The following is a 13,317-nucleotide window of genomic DNA, read 5'->3' as shown; positions in this document are numbered from 1 at the left end:
AGTCCCTTATAACCTGTTCTTGGGATTGCTGACTCAAAGAAGGAACTTAACAGAGTGGGTAGGTCTTTGGTACCAAGGAGCAAGGGGAGTCAATGGACATTCAGAGGATTTTACAGGTGTATACACCAAGTGATGCTTGACACGTCACTCTGAAGAGTAAAGGAGAACTTGTTGATAAAATACAAGCAACAGAATCCTTGCAAAGAAAGTAAGCATGATGCCTTATAACTTATCCTGTCAGAGAGGGAAGCTTGAAACCAAGCACATGTGGGGTCCTCTTATTCAGGGGAGGTGATTCCAAAGGCTCAAAGAGAATATGAGTGTATTCCATTTCGAAGAGCAATAGATTTGGCATCATTGAAATCAAGTCCAAGCCTTAGCTCTCCTCGCCCTTACTCATGGCTTTGGAAGTACGTCCTAAATTTCCATTTCCTAGTTTGTAAATAATGATAATAATGTCTGCCTCCACCACCTTAGAGTCCACAGAGTGCCACACAAAAGGAATATTTGTCAATATTAATAATAACATAGGTCAACATATGCAAGAAGCTATGAACTCTAGAATTCCGGCAATGACAATCCTAAAGGTACACAGTGAGGAGTAAGAAACATGATGGGAATCTAAAAAGAGTGATGAACATTTACAGGAAATTAACAAAAAGAATATGCATACAATTCAAAGAGGAAAATAAAAGCTCAGAATTCATGAGCACTTGTAAAAATAGGTAAAGGCAATGAAGTTTTGCTTATGAAGGTAAGAGAAGACAAAGGAAGCAGCGGCTACACTCTTTATAAAGTTAATGATATAACGTTAAAAAAAATAGAGACCTACAAAAGGCCATATTTCATTCTTTCTCATTGCCACGTAGTACTCCATTGTGTATATAAACCACAATTTCTTTTTTTTTAAATATGAAATTTATTGTCAAATTGGTTTCCATACAACACCCAGTGCTCATCCCAACAGGTGCCTTCCTCAATACCCATCACCCACCCTCCCCTTCCTCCTACCCCCCCATCAACCTTCAGTTTATTCTCAGTTTTTAAGAGTCTCTTATGTTTTGGCTTCCTCCCTCTCTAACCCTATTTTTTTCCTTCCCCTCCCCCATGGTCTTCTGTTAAGTTTCTCAGGATCCACAGAAGAGTGAAAACATATGGTATCTGTCTTTCTCTGCATGACTTATTTCACTTAGCATAACACTCTCCAGTTCCATCCACGTTGCTACAAAAGGCCATATTTCATTCTTTCTCATTGCCACATAGTATTCCATTGTGTATATAAACCACAATTTATTTATCCATTCATCAGGTGATGGACATTTAGGCTCTTTCCACAATTTGGTTGTTGTTAAAAGTGCTGCTATAAACATTGACAATAAATTTCATATTAAAAAAAGAGAACTAATTTTACTTTTCTTCTACCCTCCGTAAAGGAAAAAAGTCTTCAAATGGGAAAATGTAAAATACAAGCCAACATAAAGAAACTGAAGTCCAAGATAGATGGAGAAGTTGAAGATTTCTTTCTGGAATGCAAAAACAACTTTGTAGTACAACTTCCAAACTGGAGGAGATCACTGGCAGGTGCTGCAGAGATGGGGCGGCGCAAGGATGACCCGGACAGCGACAGGTGCACTTCGAACTTTATACTCATGATGTGTTTTGTGTTTGCCTGTCCACTGAGTCCTTAGTCCAAACATGATGTGAGACAGTGGCCTATCAAATTATAATATGAAAGGGGGTGGGGAGGGGAAGATAGAGATAGCGAGAGCCAGTAAGAACTGGTTGGCCGTGATGACATTCATCCTAGTGGGTTATGACACACGAGAATCAAGTACTCAGCCTATCTAAATGAAATATACCAGAGATAAATACAAAGGCAAAAAAAGGTTTTTTTTTTTAAAAAAGGAAAAATACATGGTCTCCTAAATAAAAATGTTAAGTAATCTTTTTAAAGAAATTTTTTTAATGTTTATTTATTTTTGAGTGAGAGAGACAGAGCACGAGCAGGGGAGGGGTAGAGAGAGAGGGAGACACAGAATCCAAAGCAGGCTCCAGGCTCTGCTCTGAGCCTGAAATGGGGCTCAAACCTACTAATCGTGAGATCATGACCTGAGCCGAAGTCAGATGCCTAACTGACTGAGCCACCAGAGGCCCCAAAATACATCTTATCTTTAAAAAACACACATTGCTCCAGCTTACGCTGATTCTGTTCATCTCCTCTCTTTTTGGCGTTTCAAGTGAAAAAATACAGAGAAGTCACCTTTTGGTGTATTCTTTTCACATTTACCGAATATCCTCTTTTCTCCAGGCACTGTGCCAGGTGTTGCAGACACAGAAATGATTAAAATAATACCTTCGCCTTTCAAAGATTTCACCATTTTGTAAAGGAGACATATTCTCTAAAAACACACTTTGAGAGTCTGTGATCGGGGCAGGAATAGTGAGCACGCAAGGTGCTACGGGGCATCTGCCAAGATGGTGACAGTTGAGAGGGTTTGATCAGGGAAGACTCCACTGAGGAAGGAAGTCGGGTTTGCTTTAGGTAGACGTTTTTCAGGAGGATTTAGAGAGAAGTGATTGATGGCCATCAGGCAAAGGGAACAGCAGATGTAAAGGCCAGGTCATAAAGGCCAGAGGACATGGGGAGGGGCAGCCCTGTGGTAGAGACACAGCAGCTGAGACAGAGGAACACGGAACAATCGATGAATACAGAGGACAAAGATATTTGCTGCGCTAATAAGGCTGAACTTACTGTTGGAAACACCTAGCAATGAGATAGTGCTACAAGGCAGGAGTTACTTTCTTTTTCGATAAAACCTTAAAATTGATTAAAGATATCAATGCATTACGGCAGGCTTCCTTAAAAATACAATAATATGTGTAGTATTTAAAAATCATGCATGATGTGGAACGGAAGGAACTGAAGTCCCAGGAAGTCATGAGGGAAGAAGGAGACAGCTGCTGCGCTGGTCCTACCAGCCAAATCAACCCTGGCAATCTGTAAGATGACAGATGCCACAGCCAGATCATCCTCAAATCCAGGAGAAGGAAAAAGGAAAATGATCAAGGCTCAATTTTGCTAATTCAGAAAATCAGAGAACTGCCAGCATCTTCTCCGGAGAATGTTTCACTGATTACTAATACTACATACATTCTTTTCATGCTAATCTATTTCATGTTGCAACTACACACACACACACACACACACACACGCAGGCACGCACGCACGTGCGCGTAGAGAAACCATTCCATAGGCAAGCACACAGCAAGGCTTTCAAGAAATGAATGTGGTCATTTACAAGGCCACACCACTAAATGGCTCTGTTTTATATGTCAAGCATAGCAAATTATGATGATCATCATTTTATTCTTAGTACCTAAAATTCTACCTCATATTTTATTAGCCCACTTTTTCCATTTCTCTAACAGATATTTGACTATGAGATACTTTCTTTCACCACGTTCTGTTTTGTGATTAGGTCCTATAGGATGCTATGAGTTTAAGAAACCAAATGTTACCTTCATTGTTTGCTCTTTGCTTTCTTAAATGTAGCCTACTTCCTTTCCCAAATCATCCTTTCTTTTGTTTGTTTAAGGAAAGGCTACACATCTTATGATCCTTAAAAGATTGTGTTATGACATTTCACAGGTGCCTGACGTTTTCTTAACAGGATTATAATACAGACTCCATGTTAAAGCACAACACTTCAAATAAGCACAGAAATCATATACACAGTGGAACAAAAGAGCCTATCTGAGCAGCTTTATAACCTCGCACAGAATTCCCTCACCACCGCTTAAGATAGAATTGTTTTTATTTCAGCAGTGTTCTTTTAATTAAGTCCTAAACATCCAAAATATGGCAAATGTAAATATGTATTATAAATCCTTAATTAAGAGGATCGCTAAGCTTTCACGGAGCTTCCCGCCTTAGAGATGGATTCTTTTTGTTTAAAATCAGCCAAAATCGAGAGATAAAAGTGAATGATGTGAACAATGTTAAACTTTGTTTATAATGCCCTTCTCTTGGCACCAGTGTCACTTTACTGCACTGTCTTCGAGAGTTACATTCTGCTTCAATTTATCTACTGGCATTTAAGCCAAAATCTCTCCAGCCATTTTCTGCCTTCTTTGTCATGTTCAGAAAGACTAGCAACGTGGGACCAGCTAGAAGTTAAGTGTTCGAGTCCGTGAGTTCTCCATGTCATATCCTAGAAAATAAAGCACTGTGGGATCACAAAAGAGCAATATTGCCCCTCTGTTTGGGATGAGGTGAAATTAAATCCAGAAAGACCTCTTGCTAATTTTTAATCCCACATACAGTTTTAAAACTATACCAGAGATTATTCTGGTATGGTAGCAACAAAGAAAGAATCCTATTCTATACTCCAACATTACTTAATTAAAAATGTGCCACTCAGGGGCAATGTTTTCCATTTCTCCGCCAATATGAACCATTCCCCAATTCCCACCAAGAGTATCTTCCAAGATAAGCACGTGAGCACACATGCATGCACACTCACATGCATGTGTGCGCGCACGCACACACACACACACACACACACACTGACAATTTCATCTCAGCAACTCATTTCCCTTACAGGCCATTTTCAATTTAGCTCCTTCTTTCTGTTTGGCTATCTGCCGATCAATATATTTTAAAAGACAAACACATAACAACATCTTTGAAAACTAAAGATGTCCTGAAGATCTAAATACACACACACACACACACACACACACACACACACACACACACACACCCCTCAGGGCACAATTATTAGCCTAGAGAGAAACTTCACTTTCTCAAATTTTCCCAAAAATCTCTCTCTTGAGTCTGACAGAGCAAAGGTCATGTTGACAGGAAACTGTGGTGCTCTCAGGTGTGGGTCCTTCAGTTGAGACATCTATTCAATGTCATCCAGGTATCTACCAACTCTAAGGTTTGCAACCAATTCCAAAAAGAGTTTATCAGTGCCCTTATTTAAAGGGCATTTTAAAAAATCTCCATATATAGGTTATAACTGCAGAGGAAATCAAGTAATAAAATTAAAAGTTATAGTTTGCTTTGAAACTATACGATAAATGCAATTTAGGAAGGCAGGTGAATTTATATATTTGCATGCTATTTCTAAACTAATACCAACCTATGACCTCAGTTGTAAGTACCATAATTGCCGGTGGGGAAAAAAATGGTCACAGAAACAAATATGCCTTTTATGATTTAGAAGCACATAATATCTTATTCTAGAGCAGTGCCAAGTAATGAGAAGTACTTAATAAAAAAAGTAATTAGAGCTATAGCCAACTGATACGTATCATACCATTTTTTTCCTTTGTGATTTAAAAACCTTAGAGGTAAATTTCATCACTGCTCTATTAAATACTTATGGCATTAAAAACTTTTATAGTTACTAATTTTAAACTACTTAAAATGTCAAATGTTTTCAAGCTTCACTCACTTTCCCAATTATTACATTGGAATGACTCATTAACTGTAATATAAACAGACCCAATTTTACCTCCTGTTATGCTATGTCTCTGATTTTATTACCAGCGTACCACTTTTCCATGAACCATGACAAAAATCCATGGGGAGGGGAAAAAAACAAAACCAAAGCAAACACATACACTTCCTCTTCATTCCTCCTCACCAGTTTTCCTCAAGAGAACTGAAGGAATAATGAGAAGTTGAAATGCACTTTACATGTACATTCTTTACGTTTCCCTAACACTGTAGTTTCAGGTACCATGTACGTGAATACTTCAGCAAAAGGCATTTGGACAAAAACTTTACCCTCCAGAAATCAATTAGGAAACAAAAATATCTTTACTTGTGCAGGAGCATATCAGATTTGGTCTGTACCAAACGGACTCTGGAGCAGTCAGCATTGTGGAAGGATGAAATTCACAGTTTAAAAGAACAAGGAAAGCTGGTTGGAGAAGTCAAATAAAAAAATACATATATGCACACACACATACATGTGTACCTAATTGAGGCGCACAGGTGGATAGCTAGCCTCAGAACCCATGGAAAAAATGGAAATGTTGCAACCTCAGACATCAGTTTCCCCCTAAAAAAGCAGTCAATGAGATAATCCAATGGTCAATGATACTTCTGTTATTTAGAAATGCAATTTACTGTCATTTAGAGTTATGGTTAAACTGTTATTTCTCAAGAAATTTTTAAGTCTGTTTTTAAGAAAAAACCCTCAAAGCCTTCAAATTACAACACACATCTCCAGACTAAATTATTTCATTTAAGTGTATCTAGTTAAGTGAGGCTTTTCAATGAGTTCATTCTTTTAGAAGGACTTTCAGTGATAATCATAGGGTCTCCTAAAGCTCCCTAATTTTTGTCCTCACTTAGTTCAGGGCATTTATTTCTCTTTCTTAGATCTTTTCTTTTAAGTGACCTCAGCATTTTATCCTACAATTCAAGACCTGTTTTTAAAGCTTGGTTTGTTAAAGAGTATTTCTGAAAGTCCATAATTGAAAGAGCCCTTCAAACAATTATCCACATATTCTCTGAGAATTCACTCCACCATCACCACCACCACCAACACAGCTCATTTCACCTCACGAATGCTGCAAATTCTTGAAACATCTCCTATTCTACGCAAATATTCTGCCAGAGGTCTCCTCTTCCCTATCATACTCGTTGTCTTGAAAAACAGCACTAATTCTAGATAAACACTAAATAAGTAATGGAGGCCAAAATTTCTGAATCAATAAAAATTTTTAAAAAAATAAGCTAAGCAAGAATTGAAATACCAGCCCACTGAAAAAAATTAGATCAAAGCCTGCATTATTTAATATTTCACCAGAGATGTTCACTACCAACCTAATTGTGCATATCTGGGATGTATATAACAATGTTGGATAAGCTTTCATAACTCCTCCTACTGTTTTCAGGGGCTGGGTCGGTCTGTGAACTTTTAATCGCCAAGGAGGAAAGGTGGAGATTTTAAAAGGAGAATGGAGGACTTAGGTAAACTGACTAGCTGGCAACCCAAAGGTCTTAGAATTCATTAGTTGATAATATTAAGGCCCTAATATTGATTTATCTGAGGTAAAAGTGACTCAAATTTTAAATACGGGATCAAATGGAGAAAAATGGATAATTATGGAGCAAGACTGATACTTTACTATGAAAAAATTCACAGCCATGTAATGATAGCATCACTGTCCCTCATCATTTCACAGCAGTCATGCACTCCACCAAAGTTCTTGGTGACACCCAGAGTAAGTCACACTGGAGTGAGCTCTGTAAGACTGTCCTTGGTTGTCTTTGATTTGGAAACTGGTCTTTGGGTGGTAAGACAGAACTCTTCATTAAAGCCGAGCCATTAAAAACAAAATTACGAAAAATAAAGTATTTTAACATATGGCTACTTACTTTGGAAAAAAATGTCACAATGGAATTAGAGGGAAAAGAATTTGTAAAATGTTAGGCTCCATCAAATTTTTAACTGAAAAAAAAAACATTAAACAGGGTAATGTAAATAAAATGAGGCCAATGAGCAGTTCTTGGAAACTAAAAGTAAATACAACTCCAAATGGACAAGACATTTACATAAAAATTAATTATGTTGGCATGAGTAGGTGAAAGGCACCTGCTTAATTATTATGAATTCTCAGTGGGGAGTGCTTAAATGAAAATCTATTTTTTAATTTATTCTAGCAAGTTTGCCAATTTCAAAATTTGTAGGAAGCTGCTACTGTAAAAGTCATAGGGACAAGAACACTCTTCCAGTAACATCATCCCCCTCATACAATCAGTGATTCCAAGTGCAAGTTTCTGATTAGTATGGAATGGGATGATTTACACTCATGAAAGTATAAAATAACAACAGAATGTTCATTTAAAATATCTAAGATGCTGAAGCTTTACAAAGAGTTGCAAGTAATTCATACCTGTATGTTATTCAGAAATAACAGATTTCTGAATGAGAAAGTCTTGAAGAAGAAACACACGAGGAAGATACTAATCTGCAGGTCTCCTCTTTAATAGTTCCCGGTAATACTAGCATTACTTTCAGTACCATGATCCCACAAGTACATATTTCTGTGCTAAATAATTAAGATTGAATTTTATCATAGAACTATAATGTATATACTACCCATGTCTCACCATTATTTTGTATGTTACTTAAATTAAGTGTCAATGAACTTTATCTATAAAAGGCCAGATAGTAAAGAATATCATGTAGGTCTTTATAGAAAGAGAGGGACATCAATTTTAAGAACACTTTATTGATAAAATGCAAAATGTAACAATAATTGAGTACAAATTTTTGCCATACGGGTCTAGTAATGAGAGGAATGGACGACTGAAATTGAAATTTCATGTAACTTTTTTGGACCACAAAGAACTCTGCTTTTAATTTTGTCCAAACATTTAAAAATATAAAAACCACCCTTAGCTCACAGGCTCTACAAAACAAGGCAGCGGGCCGGGCCGTATTTGGCCACTGGGCCATATCTCGCCAACCTCTGAGCTAAATATTATTATGTTATCTGACAACTGATATTATGCAATTCTATTAATTTGTTTTCACTGAAGAGGCAAATTAATTCCATCTTGATACCGAGATTGGGTCCCCTAAAGGAACTGTTTGTATCTGATACAAATTCTGCAATTAAGTTCAGGAGACAATGATGTTTATCACTTAGAGTAAGCACTACGTTTCATGTGGAAGTCCTACTTTTGATCCCATGTTAGCTGTGAGCTACGTTATCCCCGGAGGTGGAGGCTGCCCTTATTAGAAATTACTGGGGATGCCTACAATCAGAAGTAGGGAGAATGTACCAAGCTGGTGAAAACAAACTAGTATCGTTGCTAGAAAAGGAAGCCAAAGCGTATGCTCACTTCTATGTCCAAAGCTCAGCAATTTATGCATTGTGTCATGTAATTATATTTTATCAGTACTTCACTGTTACGGTCTGGTTATTTTTTTGCCATGGAAAGAAATTCTTGGGAGAAGGAGGAAAAAGAAGGAAGCTTTGAGAAAGAATCACAAGGTGGAGTTTGAACAATCTGGGAATCTGTCCAGTTGCATTCACACAGCATCCCAAAGCCCACAAAAGTGATCATCTGCTCAAGCAATTACCTTCACCTATTGCTGATTTCAACATATCCTTCCCAGGCTTCCCTTAGGGTAGGTATCAGATAAGCCTTTTTTTTCAATTAGATAAAAGAAAGAACTTAACTTCTAATTAAGTCATTCATAAGCTACTTGGTGAGCATTAAATATTTTCAAAGTAAGGCTGGGGAGGAGGTCAGAAAGCCTTCATCACATGATCTGCAAGAGTAAAAATAACAACAGGACGCTTACTTGCCTTAGTATATACACCCATTCCTTCTTTTGTGGTGAGTCAGCCTCTCCCCCCAAAACATCTTAGGGTTCAGCAAGAAACTATGAGTCCATAAGAACAATTATAAAAATAGAGGTCTTCCTTCTCAGTGCATGTCTCTTAGTAGCAAGTGAAGAAACCAACAGCCTGTGCAACGTATGAAAGAGCAAGCCCTTCCACCAGGATCCGTCTCTAAACTTTCAAGAAAGGAATACCTCAATACAGTCGCAAATCTGTCTTGACCAGAACATAGAGGAAAGACCTGGGGCTGATTCACTGCTTTTGAAGCGTCAAGTAGGGCGCTAGTAGGCAAAGAACGTGGTCCATTCAACCTATTTCATCTTTAGACAAGTGAGAGGAGTAAGCGGAGCCACCAAATATGTGTGAACACACGGGGCCGGTGGTTTTTTACAGATTTGTACACATATATACACGTGCACATACACATAGACATACATACATGTATATTTGTGTGTGTCTGCACAGAACCCTTCTGATGTAAAGTCACCCTGTTGATAACTAGACCATCTAACATTCAAATTAAAGGGCATCTAATCTCTGAGCTGTGCCTGGTTTACAGAGTGCTGTCCCATGAAAACTTACACATTGGCAGCCCTGGATAGTTTTGGGCTGACTCGGTGAATAACAGATTTGCTCCTGGTGAATCAGCTGTAAATAAAGGGAGAAGGTCTTTGTATTCACCTGGGGGACCGACCTTTAATTTTCTTTATTTATATTCAGTTCTCCCTGACTTTAATACTGGTATCCGAGATTGATTCATGTTTTAACACAAAGTCTTGTCCAGAAGAATTACTGGAGTTATTTTAACACTTTAAAAATGTTTATGCTGGTTGATGGTCACTTGCCCATACACTGAGCCCCAACTTTGCTGGGAAACATATACACTTGTTCTTCTAAACAAGACAAAAGATACTAAGCTCCTATGTAGTAAGTAGACCTTGCTTCCTTACCAAAACAAAAAAAAAAAAAAAAAAAAAAAAAAAACCCCAAAAACAAAAACAAAAACCAAAAAAACCCAAAAACAAACACACAAAAAAACCTAACTATTAAAGAATCAAATAAAAATTAGGCAATGAATTTTTCTCTTATATATATTGCTGCAAATCATACCACCTAGGTGACATTAACAAGAAATTAGTAGATGCAATGTTAATTATATGAGGGCACTTACTGCATTTTTGACACTTTAAGGACTGTCAACTCAATATACATGGTAAGCAAGAACTCCAACTTTAATATTTAAAGAATTCCTAATAATTTAAAATTCTATAGGTTCTTTAGGTTTTTCAAATACTTAGAAGAGCATTAAACCCCTTCGTGAACAAACAAAAGCTGAGAAAATACAGAACCGGAGTTGGAATTTTAAGCGTCAGCCGGAGGCTCAGCCAAAGCTAAGCACCCCTGAATTTCCTGCTCTCCTCAAGTCTCAGCAGCTCCTCTGAGATGTATTCAGTAAACACACTAAAGATGCGTTACAAAAAGAAAGCTATTTCATGTCGATGTGCCTTGTATTGGATTTCAAGAAAACAAACATAGACAACCATCAATAAAACAAGTATCAATCACACTCACACATTATAAACCCAAATGCAGGCAGTGTCTTGGAAAGACATGACTGTGTCTAGGCCAGACTTCCAGCTCTGCTTTTCTGAAGGGAAGGAGGCTTCAAGTGATGTGCTTCACATTGTAAGAGTGACCTCTAGTGCCTTCCTTTTTTGTTGAACTTCTGTAGTTGGACCATGAATTACTTCTGCCTTCTCTGCAAAACTTTGTGTGCAGGGGTCTGCGTGTCTGTCGTGTTACCGTTTGTCTACTACAACGCTTGTCAAATGCTACCATGACAGCATTCGAAGACTGTGACTCGGTGAAAACATGCAAATTTTCTGGTCTCATGGAATTCTTATACAACCAAATTAAAACTGAATCTGAAACACGGGACAGCCATCTGAGGGATGTTCTCCTCTTGCAGAGTGATAGATACACCATACCATTAAATGAGCTAATACTGCACGGAAACCTGACATCACAGTAGCCACACAGTGTAAAGGGACATTTGGCCTGTGCCAGGTGGGCCATTTATTATGTTTTCCCCACATCAAAGTGCTTCAGTGTCCTCAAGGGATGTGCCATAGCAAATGCCTGATTACTGGCTTGGTCGTATCCCCTGAACGTAACCCTGGTTATACAGCAGCAGCATAAATTCCTGAACAGGCCTCATAGCCCTTTCTGGAAAAGCAATTGAGCTTTTCTTTTTAAATCAGAGAAAGAGATAAAAAGTTGAACTTGCAGAGCTTACTTATCATTCATGGAGGATATAGAAATTCTCCCATTTAGAGATTTAGGCCAAATATAACTTTTAAAACTTTTTCTATCTCCAATAAAAAGTGGATGAAGGGACTTTGGCCAAATTATTTCAGATGATACTTAAACAAGAAATAAAGTCTTAATATATCTTCCCTGAATCAAATAACTTAGAATATTCAATCACAAATGTATAAAGTTAAAAATAATACTTTTAAGAATTAATACTTCTGACAAATCACCTGAATGTTTTTCCTTTAAGCAAACTGTAGGAATCAAGCCCCCTCTTTCAAGAGTACTCAAATCTCATTCTATACGGAGTGAGGGCACAATTCTTAATACTGAGGTTCACCTCCACCAATTTTGCTCCTGAATTCTGCAGTGCATTTCAGTTATCAGCCTGGCATCATTTTAAAGATGCAGTCTGCCAATGCAAACTTCAGAAACCTAAGCTAATGCAGCATAATGTGAAGTCTGCCAGTTGTTTTCCTGTTAGACATAATTCCAATAAAATTCAGTAATCCTTAAAAAGGAAGAAATGAAGACATTCACAGGCGATTCCCTGGTTAAGATGCTAATTTAATGTTTTACTAGAACTTGAGCTTTATTCAATGAATATTCAAAGATGAGAGGATAAGAGTCTGCTCCTGGACAAAAAAAAAGAAATGACACTTTGCATATTTTGACCAGACCAGGAAGAAAGACATGTGTAAAGCAAGTCACATTCGCAGGATTTTTAAGTGAGGCTTCATTTATAGCAATATGCTTTGCAGCAATTCCAGTTGCAAAAAATAATCATAAAAACAACAGAATTAAAGTTTCGCAGACAGTCCCCCCCCATCACCACCACTGCAAGTTTTAAATCATTTGCTGTATACTTACAGGAATTCCCAGCTATAACCCTGTTCCAATTTTGAGTAGATAACAGAAGTAGCGTCTTGAGGACAGCTCCGGCGACAGACCCCATGTTCACATTTACTGGGCTCCCCCAAAAGATCGTGAGTGGCTCTCCGCGCCGTCTGGGTCTTCAGCACCTCTGGGTCTCTCAGTGGCTCTCCCTCCTTTCTCTCTCTCACTCTCTCTCTCTCTCTGTCTCATACACACACACACACACACAGACACACACGCTCCCCACACAGGCACATACACGCTCCCCCCACACAGCCCTGGCTCCTCACTGAAATGCACCCAGCATCTTTCTGAACAAGCGTCCACACCGGCCAGGCCACGCCCACTCCTCGCCGGCGGTCCCCGACCGTGGCCGCGGTCCCTCCTCCAAATTCACAGCGGCGCTCAGAACCCACCGCGCGCCGAGCCGCTGATGGAAGCTGCACCTGCAGACGAGGCCTGCTGCTCCGAGGCCTCCTAGGGGCTCCCTCCCCGCCCCGCTATTCTCCAACAGTCCTTAACCCTTTCTCCCCTCCGGACGTGTGGGTGGGGGAAGGGGCGAGAAGGCGAAGCCTCCCGATTTTCTGGAGGTCTTGCCTTTAGCGGAGCCAGTCAACACACCGAGCACATTCGTAAATATCCGGGAGGGCATCCAGGTAAAACTGCATTATGTTTCAAAACAAAAGCATAAAAGAAGGCAGAAATAACTAAGCAGTATTGGTAAATTGTAGCTAAAACTGTGCTCGGGGA

The 13,317-nt window shown here is 38.7% G+C and overlaps 1 protein-coding gene across 3 annotated transcripts in view; it reads right to left on the bottom strand.

The window, feature by feature from the left end:
* Positions 1-13,080, bottom strand: part of CNTNAP4 (contactin associated protein family member 4) — a 251,582-nt gene extending 238,502 nt beyond the window's left edge. For 2 of the 3 annotated variants that reach the window (XM_019413122.2, XM_019413123.2), the window contains exon 1: positions 12,562-13,078. In XM_019413122.2, coding sequence (XP_019268667.2) covers positions 12,562-12,646 — 85 coding nt within the window. In that variant the 5' untranslated portion in view covers positions 12,647-13,078. Of the gene's footprint in view, positions 1-12,561 lie in introns of all 3 variants that reach the window. The other variant, XM_019413125.2, reaches the window with a different exon arrangement.
* Between the last annotated feature and the right edge of the window lie 237 nt (positions 13,081-13,317).

This window comes from Panthera pardus, unplaced genomic scaffold (assembly GCF_024362965.1).
Source record: "Panthera pardus isolate Hobbes unplaced genomic scaffold, ASM2436296v1 HiC_scaffold_19, whole genome shotgun sequence".
NCBI classification, from domain to species: Eukaryota; Metazoa; Chordata; class Mammalia; order Carnivora; family Felidae; genus Panthera; species Panthera pardus.
This window is presented reverse-complemented; position numbering and strand designations above follow the sequence as displayed.